The 13,697-nt window shown below is 53.1% G+C and overlaps 4 protein-coding genes across 4 annotated transcripts; 3 read left to right on the top strand and 1 right to left on the bottom strand.

The window, feature by feature from the left end:
* Nucleotides 1-1,125: 1,125 nt before the first annotated feature.
* BDZ99DRAFT_375511 (uncharacterized protein) lies at nt 1,126-2,289 on the top strand (the record flags this gene model as incomplete). The annotated part of the gene is made up of 2 exons (XM_033714979.1): nt 1,126-1,608; nt 1,951-2,289. The coding sequence occupies 2 exons, from the start codon at nt 1,126-1,128 to the stop codon at nt 2,287-2,289; spliced, it is 822 nt and encodes a 273-aa protein (XP_033582889.1).
* A 695-nt stretch (nt 2,290-2,984) lies between these two features.
* On the top strand, nt 2,985-3,678 carry BDZ99DRAFT_457865 (uncharacterized protein). Its single transcript, XM_033718783.1, has 2 exons — nt 2,985-3,252; nt 3,355-3,678. Exons 1-2 carry the CDS (start codon nt 3,150-3,152, stop codon nt 3,603-3,605), a joined length of 354 nt encoding a protein of 117 aa, XP_033582888.1. The 5' UTR covers nt 2,985-3,149; the 3' UTR covers nt 3,606-3,678.
* Nucleotides 3,679-4,136: 458 nt separating this feature from the next.
* BDZ99DRAFT_565827 (cytochrome P450) lies at nt 4,137-5,917 on the top strand (the record flags this gene model as incomplete). Its single annotated transcript, XM_033727515.1, has 2 exons — nt 4,137-5,291; nt 5,354-5,917. 2 exons carry the CDS (start codon nt 4,137-4,139, stop codon nt 5,837-5,839), a joined length of 1,641 nt encoding a protein of 546 aa, XP_033582887.1. The 3' UTR covers nt 5,840-5,917.
* A 4,289-nt stretch (nt 5,918-10,206) lies between these two features.
* BDZ99DRAFT_505555 (uncharacterized protein) lies at nt 10,207-11,319 on the bottom strand (the record flags this gene model as incomplete). Its single annotated transcript, XM_033724120.1, has 2 exons — nt 10,207-10,605; nt 10,738-11,319. The coding sequence occupies 2 exons, from the start codon at nt 11,317-11,319 to the stop codon at nt 10,387-10,389; spliced, it is 801 nt and encodes a 266-aa protein (XP_033582886.1). The 3' UTR covers nt 10,207-10,386.
* Between the last annotated feature and the right edge of the window lie 2,378 nt (nt 11,320-13,697).

Below are 13,697 nucleotides of genomic sequence, written 5' to 3'. Positions count from 1 at the left end.
AAACTCGAGTACCAGACTTCCACAGCCACATACCAGCTGGAAAGCCCTTTTGTCTATGAGTATAATGGAAAGGACTTGCAGGGCCAATTGACAGCAGCCGGCGATGTTCCGAAGGATTTCCAGCTCACGATCCTCCAATCGTCCTGCTTCGCGGGGACATGGCAAGCCCCTGTCACGGTCCTGATCGTTGTGGAGCTGGTATACAGCGTCGAGCACATCGGCACGCCGCTCATCGTACATATTGAGAGCAGTGTACTCGGCTTAATCGACTCCAGTCCTTCAACCACGTCGGAAGCGCCTTCGCCCAAAGCTCATGTCGAATCCAGCGTGGCGGATTCAAGTTTGGGGAATACGGCCGTTCCAACAGACCCAACCGGAGATCCACACCGCGTCCACAAGGAGTCTTCCGTTGCAACAACACCCGACGCTCGTATAGCGACGTCGACAAACCCCCGCGTATTTCACATCGAGTCCACTGTTACCCCCACACCTCCAGCAGTCTCCAGCGTGGCTGTTGGGATTTCGGTCAATCTTCCTGGAGCCACTAATCTACCACAGCTCATCTCTCAACTCAGGTCTTTCATAACAGCAATAGCTCACATCGAATCCACACAAGCACCAATACCTGGAGACGGAGGCCCTACGGCGCAAGCTCAAGTAACTCATGACCTCTCCAGTGATCATTATATTGTAGGCTCGGAGACGATCAAACTTGGCCCGTCCTCTGTGTTTATTATAGGGTCTCAAACCCTATCTCCAGGAGGACCCCCTGTGACAATTGGTGGGGCGCCAGTCTCACTTTCGCCATATGGTTCTGCTATTGTGGTGGGTGGCTCAACCATTGCTGCGCCGACCCCCGGTTCATCGCCTGTCATTAATATTCAGCCTGGTTCCTCGATAATCACAGCCGCACTCGTCAAGGCTACCGGAGGAGGAATTATTCTCCCAGGTGGGAGCACCCTTCTCCCCGGATCCGCGACCGTAATCAATGGTGAGACGATATCTCTCGCACCGTCTGGCACGGCCATTGTAGTGGGTGGCTCAACTATTGTAGTGCCATCCGCCGCCCCGTCATCTACCATTAATATCCAGGTCGGATCGTCAACAATTACGGCGGCACTCGTCATGGCTGTTGGAGGAGGAATCGTCCTTCCAGGCGATGCTACCCTTCTCCCTGGATCTGCAACCGTAGTTAACGGTGAGACAATTTCTCTCGCGCCGTCTGGCACGGCCATTGTAGTGGGTGATTCAACTATCGCTGTGCCAAACGGGGGTCCATCACCAGCCATCAATATCCAGGTCGGATCATCAACAATTACGGCGGCACTCGCCGCGGCTTCCGGAGGAGGCATTATTCTCCCAGGGGGGGGCACTCTTCTCCCTGGATCGGCGACTGTACTCAACGGCGAGACGATATCTCTCGCCCCGTCTGGCACCGCAGTTGTAGTCGGAGGCTTTACATCCTCCCTTCCCTATGCCAACCTTCACCCACCACCACCGGTTCTTCCCATTGGGTCCCTGACAATCACTGGCAATGCTGCGTCGCAATACTTCATTGCTCCAGGCCAGACACTCACGCCAGGGGGCACCGTCACTTACAGCGGGACAGTGATCAGCCTCGGCTCGTCCGCAGATTATCTGGTTGTCGGAGGCAGTACTCGACTTCTACCAACTCAAACACTGGACGGGCCTTCAGCCCAGATCACTCCGCCTCCACTCACGATAGGAAATGGCGTCTATACCCCAATCCCAGGCCCTGGCACGAGTTACCTGATCGGCGGCTCACTACTCACTCCAGGAGGCGTCATAATTGTGGCTAACACTCAGATTTCGCTTGGACCAAAAGCGTCTTTCTTGGTCGTAAACGGCGCCACAACAACACTGAACTCTGGACCTGTTCCCACAAACGCCCCAATTCTGACCATCGGAACGGCCACCGTCACTGCCCAGCCAGGAGATGGGACTACTTTCATCGTCGAGGGACACACTTTGACACCAGGCGGAGTCATCACGGTTTCTGGGACTGTGATATCGCTTTCGCCTTCGGCCACCGCTCTGGTTATTGTTAGCAGTGGCACTAGCACATCAACTAAGACACTCTTCCCAGCGACGAAGATTACGGCTTCTACAGCCACGCAAACTGGAGCCTCAGGCTCCGCAGCTTCTGCAGGCAAAACCCCCACTGGAACCGCCGTGTCGTCTCATGGGGCCGCGCATAGCATCCACACGTCTAGCAACTCGCTATCGCTATTCACACTCGCTCTAGGATATCTGCTATTCTGGCTTTAATCCATCTTTTACTTGAGCTGTAAAACGTACGGGGATTTGAAGAGAAGGAAGAGGAGGACAATCATATTGTCTATGAAATTACGAATTCATGATGCGGAATAATGGACCCTTGGCTAAGGGAAATAATATACCACGGCATTCTGGCATTTGGGGAAAAGATGTTGGACGGTTTTCCTCCCCTTCCAACATTTCAATGAAAGGAGGATCATCTAGGACGATACGTAATCTAGCACCAATCGGCATCGCGGTCAAATAGACTTAGGACGGCGGGAATTTGGGGAAATTAGACGGACTTGGTTTGTGGGTTTGGGTTGTATGGTTGATATGGTCATCGCTTTGTAATTCTTCCTGTGTTTGAAGGCTTTCTTGGATGAACTCGGTGGACTCCTTGGAACCCAACCTGACTTTATGATACATAGGAGGTGCTTCTACGAAGTAATAGAGCCTTCGTGGCAAACAAATAGTAATTTTAACCGCTTTTTCGAGGCGAATGAGTGGTGCAGCAAGAAAGTGGCGGTTTCGTTTACGTTCACGAGCTGTCCGCCTGGCATATCACAAAACATTTCGTATTTATTTTCCTCTCTCAGCATACTCTGCTATCCCACCATGTTCTAATCATCAGTCTCTGAAACATAACTAGTATGCAGGATCGCCTCCTCATAGTAAGGATAGTCGCTCCTTAAAACCCCCAAATCGTCAACATGACGTCAACCCCAATTGTCTTTCATCATCAACTATACCATCATTCAAACATCTCATGTATATATAATCAATTCCTTTCAAAAACCCCGTTAAACTCCATTCCAGTCCCCAATCCCTTCTCCCATCCTACCCCTCCACCCTACCCAAGACCAACCACAATGTCCGACTTCACCAACACCGACCCCCTCAGCCTCGCCAAACAGGCCGAAGCCGACCTAAACTCGCGTTCCGCGAAAACCGGCCATGGAACAAGCGACACGAGTACGCCTCCACCTTTTTCAATCCGCCCTCTCCCTCATCCCCCTTCCTTGTTCCTGAACCCCTCCCATTTTCAATCAGGCCCTAACAGCCATGCCATCGCAGCCGTTGAATCAGGCATCGACGATACCGCAACTTCAAAATTCCCCGGGTCCACCGTGACCTACGGCTCCGCGGCGTCGGGCGCAGGCGATAACCGCGAGATACCCATTTCCGAGGGAGGAGGGCTGGATCCGAAGACCGGGCGTGCGTATAAAGCGCGCGACTTTGAAGGCGAAGGCGGACCGGAGGACAAGGCGACGAAGTATGCGGAGGAGAATCCGGGAAATGATGATGTGGATAATGTGAGGAGGTAGATAAGATGGACTGAAAAACGAAGGGGGAGACTGAACCGGTACCGCGAGCGTGCATCTCCATGGAATGCTACACGCAAAGTCACATATTCAAACAGATTAGCTTGATGAATAAAAATGCACTTTTCCACTTACTTTAGCTTTAAAAGTTTTAATTCACGACTTCCTAACGTTCTATTGACTTTCGTAGGAAGGTCACGTGAACGAGACACTGCTCCGTATCAATCCAGATATATATAATCGGCCCAAGCTTCTGCCAAAACCTGAACACTGACTCTTACCATTCCTCATGTATTCTGCGTATGTCGAAATAGGTCTTTGTTGGTAGCCCTTAGTCGCCCCATGCTGCAAGGCTTGGATATTACAACAACTACGGTTCGATAGAATATTCTATTTTACCGGTGACTCGGTGACTCGGTGTCCCGCGAAACCGTTTGACGTCAAGTATTTCAGCACGCTCTTCCATTCAACCTCGCAGTCAGTATTATCTCGCCTTGACCACTGAGCCTGAAATAGCTTAATGTTTCTTTCATCATGTCTACTTTCTTAGTGTGCTCAACCCTCATCGGGGCCTATCTCGGCTACCTACTCGTCTCACTCTTCAGAAATTATCATGCCGCAAAAATACTTGGAGTACCAATTGTCCTTTCTCCGTTTGACCTTTTCCACCCGCTGTGGTACCTCATAAGTCCTGCATTCAAGCCTTTGGTATCCCTTCTCCCATACCGTTTCCGGAGGTGGTCATCGCTCTACACCGGCGACTGGCCTTTCTACGACAAGCGCCGTATACACCGCGAAGCCGGAGACGTCTTTGCCCTTGTAAATCCGTGGAATTATCACATAATCGTAGGAGATCCTGTGGCTGCAGACGCGATCTATCATCGACGCAAGGACTTCATCAAAGGGAAGAACTACGCAATCTTCAACTTTTTCGGCCGGAGCGTCTTTAGCGTGGACGGCGAAGACTGGTCACGGCAACGGAAAATAACCGCGCCGTGTTTCAATGAAAGAGTGAGCGGCATGGTGTGGGACGAGTCGGTTAGACAGGCACGTGCGGTGCTGAAGCACTGGACTTCTGACGAGCAGGGAAAGGTAGGCTCCATGGTTGATGATACGAGAATGATCACGTTGCATGTTCTCTCCGCTGTTGGCTTCGGAATTCGCCAAGATTTTGGCCATGGAATGGCAGACGTGAAACCTGGACACACATTGGCATACCGAGACGCACTACTAGGACTCCTTACTCATTTTGTCTACCCCCTGGTCTTCCCGTTATGGTTCCTAGAGATTCCTGGACTTCCTGAATCGTCTATGAAGACCGCCGGAACTTCTTTAAGGGAGCTTAATAGCTACATGGACGAAATGCTGAACGATGAGCGGACGGCCATTGAGAACGGGGAGGCTGCCCCAGCGAAACCGAATCTTATGAGCGCGTTGATTAGGTCTTCTGCCGAGGAGCGGAAGCCGAAAGATAGACTCACCGATGAAGAGATTAAAGGGAACTTGTTCATTTTCAATATTGCAGGCCACGATACCACTGCGAACACTTTCGCGTATGCAATCTCTCTTCTAGCTCTACATCAGGATTGCCAGAGCTGGCTTCGTGAAGAGTTAGAACTACACGTGCATCATTCAGAGTCCAACTACGAAGAGGTCTTTCCACACTTGAAACGATGTCAGGCTATCATGGTAAGCCGAAAGAAAATCTTTTAACGTCAAAGACTAGACGAAAGCTAACGCAACGGTCATAGTGGGAAACACTCCGCCTCTACCCCCCGGTCCTCGCCGCTCCTCGCCTATCTTACGGACCCCAATCAATCCCCCTTTCCAACGGCCAATCCATCTCCGTCCCCCCAGACACAAGGTTCCATCTAAATCACTACGGCATTCACATCTCACCCTCCGTGTGGTCTTCTGAAAACGCGCCAGCTCACGAATTCCATCCACAACGCTGGATCAAACCATCAGAGACAGACCCGAAGGAGGAGACGCTGCTTCACCCAAAATCAGGCACCTTTTTGGCTTGGTCGGGAGGACCGCGCCATTGTCTTGGTCAGAAGTTCTCACAAGTTGAGTTTGTTGCTGTCATAAGTACATTGCTAGCGAAGTATGTAGTTGAACTTGCCGTATCGAGGGAGAGGCTGGAGGCGACGTTGGCAGAGACGGGTGGGGGAAGCCCGGCGTTGACGATCGGGAGAAAAGAGGACATTGTACTTCGATTACGGAACGTTGGGTAGTATAGATGTTCATGTAAAATCTATCACAAGTCGTTAACTAAAGGAAGTTCGCTTGACTGGGTACATGCTTACTCAAAGGGGTTCCAAAACTACAATCACTAGGCAATACTCTCTTCATGGTGACTGATTCGACGGCTCCGGCTACATGACGGTCACAACGCGTTCAGTAGGTTTGCGCAATTCGCGCAGCAACGCCGTGTCTACAATATGTCAGCATTCGTCTAGCCAGTATAAATAGTCAAGATACACGTACTCTCACGGAACCACCAACCTTTCACGCTCTCCCACGCGCAGTCTATTCCCCACCAAATGATCCTTCGGGCAATTGTTTTGCCTACTTCTTTCAAAAGCAACTTAAGGAGCCAGAGCACGAGTTCCAGGAGGGCATCCATCACGTTGAGGGCTATTGTGAAATGAGGACTTCAAGAAAAGGGTGTAACATGGAGGAAAGACTGGTTTGAAGTTCTTAAAGTCGAGGTTTTTAACCTAACTACACTACCTTCACTCTTAACCACATTTTCACCACCCCTACACCACATTACTACAAGCTGGTGAAAATTCTTAACGACAAGAAGAGCGGTATGATAAGAACTAGTAGAACTAGTGCAAGATTGCATAGAAGGAGTAAGAGTAGATCATGACACCTAGCGCGCGTTTAGAATACATTTAGGACTCCTTCGTGCTTCTTGGCTTCAAGTCGCGACTTGAAGCGACTTCCATATGGCGCCTGCGCATGTGTATGACGGTATGGAACAGTCCTAAATGTTTCAACAGGTGAACGACGACGATGTCATGTTCGTAAGCCTGTGAGTCAGGCCTCCGTCTTTCGCATGCCGATATCCTGTCTCTGAGCCGAGCAACACAGCTTAGAGTTGTTTTTTTGTTGTTTTGGCAAGCGTAGGAAAACATCTGAAGCCTCTCTAGCCCACACGTTGTCATATCCGCACGATGTCCTGATTGCGGAGGCGTGAAATTTTACATCGCGTCCGGTTCTGTATGACCCCTTAGAGCACCTCAAACAGTTGCGAGAGTGTGCCAGGCTTTCGGCAGGGCACTGTAAAGTGCTGGGTCATAGATTCGGGCACCCGAATATACCACTGCTCGGGTTTCGCTCTTGATCTCTCGACACCACCGTGAGGAGTAGCTCTGCTAGCACGTAGCCGGCTAGTCAAAAGTCTGCCCAATCTCCGCTGCGACATCGTTGACATCGTGTTTGGAGTTTTGAAAGCCCATAGGCGCACCCCAAGCAGTGGTAAGAGAGAGTGCCGACGAGATTTTGCTAGAGTATGGAGGGTGTGTGTGCTCCGAATGCCGAAGGGGAAAGTGGTCCTAGGTGAAGGGTGCCTATATCGCCCTTTGCGTCAGTGATTGCTACAGTGCTTATGTTGCAGGAGAGCCCACTTCCTATTGTCTTTGAAGGTCTAAATGCACAGCATGTAACTTATTTCCATAGTGAAATGCCGGTTCTCTAAGCTTCAAGCTACGGTAACCGGCTCTTGGAGGTGCCTAAAGGATGTCGTTGACCAAAATAACGCAGCAGCAATGACGAGGATAGAGAACAACGACTGCATATGGGTCGATGACTTGGCTCAAAGGCATAAAAGATCTGGTAGGCTTCTGAGGAGAGTTCACTCGGGTATGAAGAAAGCAGTAGGGCGCAGTGACCGCTTCGCCAGCGGTCAGCGACACCGGAAATCAACAACAGTGCATACAGTGCCTTGCCAGTCTGTGCATATTCTTCTATCACTGCTTGGGGTGGTCCAATGGGATTCCGCCATGCTAGCCACCATGTAAAGGTTGATGCAGGGGAATCAGGATACCTTCTGGCTTCCCGCGGACCCAGCAGCTGGACCACTTCTGACACTGGCGTCCAGAAACTAACATTGGGACCGAATCCATCCGACCGTCCTTTCAGTACCCTCAAAACTTACAGTATATCAGCTCAAACACTAGTCCCGACCCACGGTCTCATCTTGGGTAAACAAATCTACCCTCTTACCACCTCCTAGCCTACCTTCGACACTTCGCAAAACTCGACTCACCTCCGCCAACACGCGCCAATCCACCCAATCACTCCCTTCGTCCGCCTTACGCCATGCCATCTGCCTTATTACCCCTATTCATCCCGCCATCCCATCATCCCACCCCCGCCCAATAAGCGCCAGCGCACCGCTCACATATAGGCTATAACACCGCCCCCATAGCCATATGCCGTGATAACATGACCATTAATGCCCGCACAATGCAGGCGCCATGGTCTGCCACCCCTCGCGCTTACATCGCACTTCCACGCATCCCCTTCCCTCCCGTGTTTCGTTTCCCGGTCTCTGCGTCTTGCCGCTCAACGGGTCTGGCCCCTCGCGTGTAGCTAGCTCATTTTAGAGATCTCGAAGCCGCGCAGCCCGCCATGTGGCTCTTTTCGCAGAATCGTACTGTGTTGGAGTGGCGAGTGAGTCATCCTGCGGCTCATAAGTGGCTTGCCTTTTGTTGGCGTTGAGTGGGATTTGCAGAGGATGTGTGACATGAGTGTGCCCGGGGGCGCTGTTTTGACGTCGCGTAGAAAGAAAGGGTTTGCCACTGCCTGGTTTGTCTAATCGTCCGGAGGATGTGGAGGGTCTATGGTGGCGTCTCTCTGGAGGGCTTCCGAGACTTCGCCGCTGCACCTGCGTCCTCAAAGCCAGTAAGAGCAAGAGGGGTTTGCGGGATGCCCGTGACCGTCGGTAACCATGGCATTTTGTTTCTCAGGTATACCGTGGTCTCGGGAAGGAGTCATGATTCGAAATCGTGAGTGACATCCCGGGGTCTCCTTGTCGCAGGTTACGATCAATGAGGCATAATCAACTTCGTGGTTTTTTCATCGGTAGTACTCGTAGTGCTATCTGGTTTAGGCAAATGGTAAGGCTTGAGAGGCTCCAATCGTGATACATGCTTGTAGTTGCCTGACTGAAAGTTGGAGCATTTTCCACGACATCGCTCTTGATATCATCGCAATCTAAGATACCAGAAGTTAGCGTGACCCTCTTGTATAACTTAAAGTCACGATAGCAACGCGCCTTCATTTACTTACTCCCCCAGCTACGTTTGTTCCGATTTCGGCATAACACCTCGACTATAACCACAACATTCAAACCTCACACCGCCCACGTCGTGCAGCAGCGCTCGCTACGTCACCGGAAGTGCTCTGATATCTCATAGTCCCGCAGTCGATCAAATGTATGTGCGCTACATGTTGCATTGCGCCTCATAGTACAACGGGAGAAGAGCGCGCAAGTTGCGTGATATCTAGGTGGCTGGGACCGGGGCAAACTTCGGCTAGGATAGATCTCCACGACACAAGATGTGAGACTGGACGGAGGAGCAGTTTCAGAAACAGCTGGGATGACTTGCGACCCGCAACTGCTTCTATCAGACGAAACACATGCTCGTCAATGCAGAAGTGCAAGCTCGTGTGTGACGCATGGATGGCATTGAGCGCGATTTCGCAATATCAGACAATGCGATACGAGTACTATTGTAAAGCAACCAATTTTTGTATCATAGGGCCTTCCGTCCACATATTAAAAGCATACAATCTATACAAAATGGCGAAGAGGAGAAGCAATACCGTAGATAGGAAAATGATTTAAAGAATGTGATACAATAACCAAATGAAAGGACAGGACTGAAAAAAAGCGGCGCAAGAAGACTCAAGGTAGTTCGGCTTCAGCTTTCCTTCTGGAAGCTCCACCTAGATAGACGGCTTCACTTGCTGTCTCAAGTGGTTGAGAAAGATGTAGAAAAGGCATCAGTCTTGGAGAATCAGATCTCAGTCCATCTCTCAGGGTATCTTTCCAGCCCAATAGCCGTCCCGATGCTCCCATTCCTTAACCCTCCCCAGGCCCAGCTTTCCTGGCTCCCAGGTTCTCCAGTCCAGAATTTCCCACAGGCAATCTGTGTTCAGAAGCCCATTACCCCAAGACCGAAAGCCCTGTATCGCTGCTACTCCAGCCGTTCTAACTTGGCCTTTCCGGGCCCCTAACCTGAAGTTGACGTCGTCATAGATGAATTGTATGTGTAGGGTGTGAAAGGAAGTCTTGTCTGCAACTCTTAAACGCCATTCCGCTATGCTGTTCCATCTTTCCCCGGTTCCCAGTCCTCGAAAGGTAAGGGTGGATGTACGCCTGCTGTGACCCCGTTTCGATGCCGTAGGAGAAATGATCCCAAAATGGTCGCGGTGACTGAAGGAGTGTCGAGAATTAAAAAATGATAATAACCCCTACCACCTTTAGCTTTCCCAATTGCCCCATTGCCCCCAGACCTGCAAATGCTAACCCTCCCAAACCCCCCTAAACACCCCCCACACCCCAGCCAGGTTATTCGTAGGCATTCGTAAATGGCGAATAATGTTGATTAAATGTGGCTCCGGTAGATGTCGAATATTCCACGAATTAGGCAGTATGACCAGCACACCACGCTTCCTACTCCTCCGCAATACTAAGAAGCCCCCGTAAACAACCGCCGCGACCCATAGATTACTATGTATGCAGGTCCTCGAATTGGTCAGATAGTCATTGGAAAGGTGCAGCCGGGTCGCTCGAACTGCCAGCCATCTGCGACTGCGTGTAGGGGCCTTCGTCCCCCTCCCCTTCTGCCTCCTCGGCCTCGGCGTCTAACTCCATGGACTTGTCTTTGCACGCCGCCGCCGAGAATCCGCTGCCCACCTTGGACGAGATGATGCGCCACCGGTCGTTCTCGTACTCCTGCATGGCGGTGCGCAGCTTCTGGACCTATCACCAGATGGGGTTAGCCCAGTCCGTCACCAAGATATAAGGGTAGGCAGGGCGGCGTTCGCTTGAGGTCTCAAACTCCAGCCGTCGCGGATCCCAACGACGTCCGGGCCTCTTCACTGCGGCACTCACCATTTCATCGGTCCACACGGTCGTCTTCGCCTTCAGCTTCGTACAGTATCGAACTTGCAGCGTTCCGGAACTGCGCCCAGGGAAGAAATCGGCTATTTGCTTCCAGGTGAGGTTCTTCTTCTCCTTGAGATCGACGAGCAGCGCGTCGTCCTCGGGCGTGAACTTCAATTTGGGACCTCGCGGGCGCGGCGCCGGTGCTGGCATCCCCTCTTGCCCGACCACGCTGGGCGGGCCATGGTGGTGCGAGGGAGAGGAAGCCGGTTCGCCATAGCGGGGCATCTTGTTGGGCCGGCCGGTGTTGGGTAGGTGATGATGATGTTCGCGCGGCAGAGAGAGCGAACCGGTCGGTTGCGGTTGGTAGTGAAGAGAAAGGCTCTGAGGCTGCGCGTGGTGGCCACTGGGGGTTAATTCGACCTGGACGTCGCTGGAGCCCTGCTGGACGTCTCCGGAAATTTCTTGGAGACCTTGCAGATCCAGCTGGAGGTCCTCGTGCGGGCGGGAGCGCTTGCGGGTTTGCGCCTGGCCGTAGTCGAGATGGGGATGTTGGGATCCGTAGGGAGAGGTTGGCGATGACTGCTGCATCGGCTGATGGCGCAAGAGGTGCGATTGATGTAAACTGGGGTGGGTCTCGATACTTGTGACCTGAACGAGGTGATGGTGTCCGCCATGGTGCTGGAGTGTTTGATGCTGTTGCTGTGGCTGCAGGAAGGGGTTCTGGGGGCCCAGGCCATACTGGAGGACATGTTGACTGTCGACGTTTGAGGATGGAATTTGGTCTTCTCCCGGGTGTTCTTGCACGTAATCGAGGGAGAAGCCTCGATATGAGCCCGCCAGCGTTGCGAATATGCATGGAGACTACCAGAGCTAGCTTGCTCTGGCAGGCCGCCGCAGTGAGACCCGAGCCAGAAGAGGATGTGGTTTGAGACGCGGTAGCGAGGGCCGGCAGCGGCGTATCGCACGTGCTTGGGAATGTTCGTGTTTTGCTATATTGACGAATGTTGCAGCAGCAGTAGCCTGGGGCGACGCGCCATCCAGCGTGTGTGCTATCGTTGTGTTAAGCGTTAGGATGCCAAATATAGGCGCGAAGCAACAAAACCTTTCTCGAGGGCGAGTCGGGCGCGCAGTGCATTATAACCAGAGTCGCGCAAGGCAGGAGAGGCATTGACTTTCGGGGCGCGCTCATGGACATCAAAAGCGTCGGTCCTGTGCAATTGCCACACGGACACGGTCGTCCAAGCACGAGAGGCAATGGGTACATCCACGAGACGGCCTTTGTTCCTGAAGGGTAGGGAGCTGGCTGAGTAGGGCAAGCCCAGGACGGATTCTACGTCAAGCATAATGCAGTGATCAACTACTGGGGGGCCAACCCAGCACTAGATCTGGACAGTAGTCGCAGTCATTTGCCCGTTACAATGCGCCCGACGTCGTGTTTTGAGTGGCTGACGACTCAAATTGAGGGCTGTACTGAATAGGTTGAGCTGGTTCCAATTGAGCACTCGCCCGAACACTGCTCGAGCCCACAGAGGCTCCGCCCGCACGTCTGCCAGCACACATAGAGGAGCCAGGAGGCCCATGGCCGGCTCTGCGGCCGTTGCAGGCCCTCCGCGGCGGCGTCAGCCAGGCCAGCCCTATTTCTAGAACGCCGCTCGAAGATCTCCAGCGCCGTTGGAGAGCGCCATGGCCGATCCCGGCAGCCATCGCCACACCAGGATGCGCATAGAATCAATATCGGCAGGGAGATGAGCAGTTCGCAGCAGAAGCCAACGCGCCGCCGAGACAGCCAAACACAGAAGGCCAACAGAACGGCATGCTGGCCGACGCCGTTGCTGGGAGCTGACGGGGGAGGTACTTACCGCGGCTTCAGCGCCAGCACAGGGCGGCGGGGGCACATGAGGCATAGGGGCTGACGGGGAGGATGAAAGGAGAGCACTTAGCCAGGCACGCAACACCTCTGACGCATACACATTATGCCCTCTAGCGGTGGCTTCAGGTGCTCGGCTGCCGCATATGCGGTTTCAGTTGGTATATTCGAGGCCCATGTCTATATGCACTTCGCTATGCCGGCAACGGTGCGAGGATCGCCCGAGCCACAGCTGGAGACTTCCGTCGGCCAGGGGGCCGGCCGGAATGACGCACAAACAAACGCGGGCAGTCTGCAGTGGCGACTGCACAGCGGCGAATTTTGGGACCTATTGGATGTATTTTGGTGTTGTGGTGTTGCAGTGATAGTGGTGATCAATGGGGCGCGTTGAGGCATGAGGTTAGGATCGAACTGCCGGGCGGCGAGGAAGCGCGGGATGGGAAGGCTTGGCAAAAGGGTGCGCCACGACTCCTGACAGTGATGCATTTCTCAGCGGCATCACTTCACCACAACGAGAGACTCGGTCCGCCTGATCTTTCGGCATACTGCTCTCAACTCGCCGGGCGACGCTGCCTCCCAGTGCGATGGGCGACGAGGCGAGCGTCGCAGGCTGTCCGCCCTCCGCAGCGCATCAGCCTTCAAGTTCACCACTCTCCACCCCCAGCCTCAGCGCGAAGCCGTCGCACGTGATCGGGGCTTCCTGGGTGTTCCCTGGTGCTCCTTACACAGTAGGCCTCACAGACATGCTCTAAAGGGCTCCTTGGAGGGTATCCCGGTGTAGCTGTCCCGGGGGGGCCCTCCCTACACATTCGTGATGCCATATCACGGCTCTAGCTGTGCTACTCGAGTGGCTCGCATTGTGTTGACGACGTCGCGGCGTCTAGTCGTCGCCATGTTTGCTTTAACTATTTAGGCTGATGCAACAGACTTCAATGGCCTGGATATCGCCCGGTAGCAGTCCTGCGGGTTAGATAACTCCCTGTCGACCTGCCACCTCCCCTATGCTCTGCACGTTTCGCTTATTGGGCCCTACGCCTGTTTCGACACGGCCTCGTATCTCGTAGGCGTGGTGTTTCGTCCCGGCGCCAGGGCTCAGGAG

Source organism: Mytilinidion resinicola, assembly GCF_010093595.1.
Source record: "Mytilinidion resinicola strain CBS 304.34 unplaced genomic scaffold BDZ99scaffold_2, whole genome shotgun sequence".
NCBI classification, from domain to species: Eukaryota; Fungi; Ascomycota; class Dothideomycetes; order Mytilinidiales; family Mytilinidiaceae; genus Mytilinidion; species Mytilinidion resinicola.
This window is presented reverse-complemented; position numbering and strand designations above follow the sequence as displayed.

Bases quoted from the DNA above. Each gene is read 5' to 3' on its own strand.
- BDZ99DRAFT_457865 (XM_033718783.1), top strand. From the start codon at position 3,150: ATGTCCGACTTCACCAACACCGACCCCCTCAGCCTCGCCAAACAGGCC. The intron at 3,253-3,354 runs GTACGCCTCCAC...ATGCCATCGCAG, and splicing joins CCATGGAACAAGCGACACGA to CCGTTGAATCAGGCATCGAC.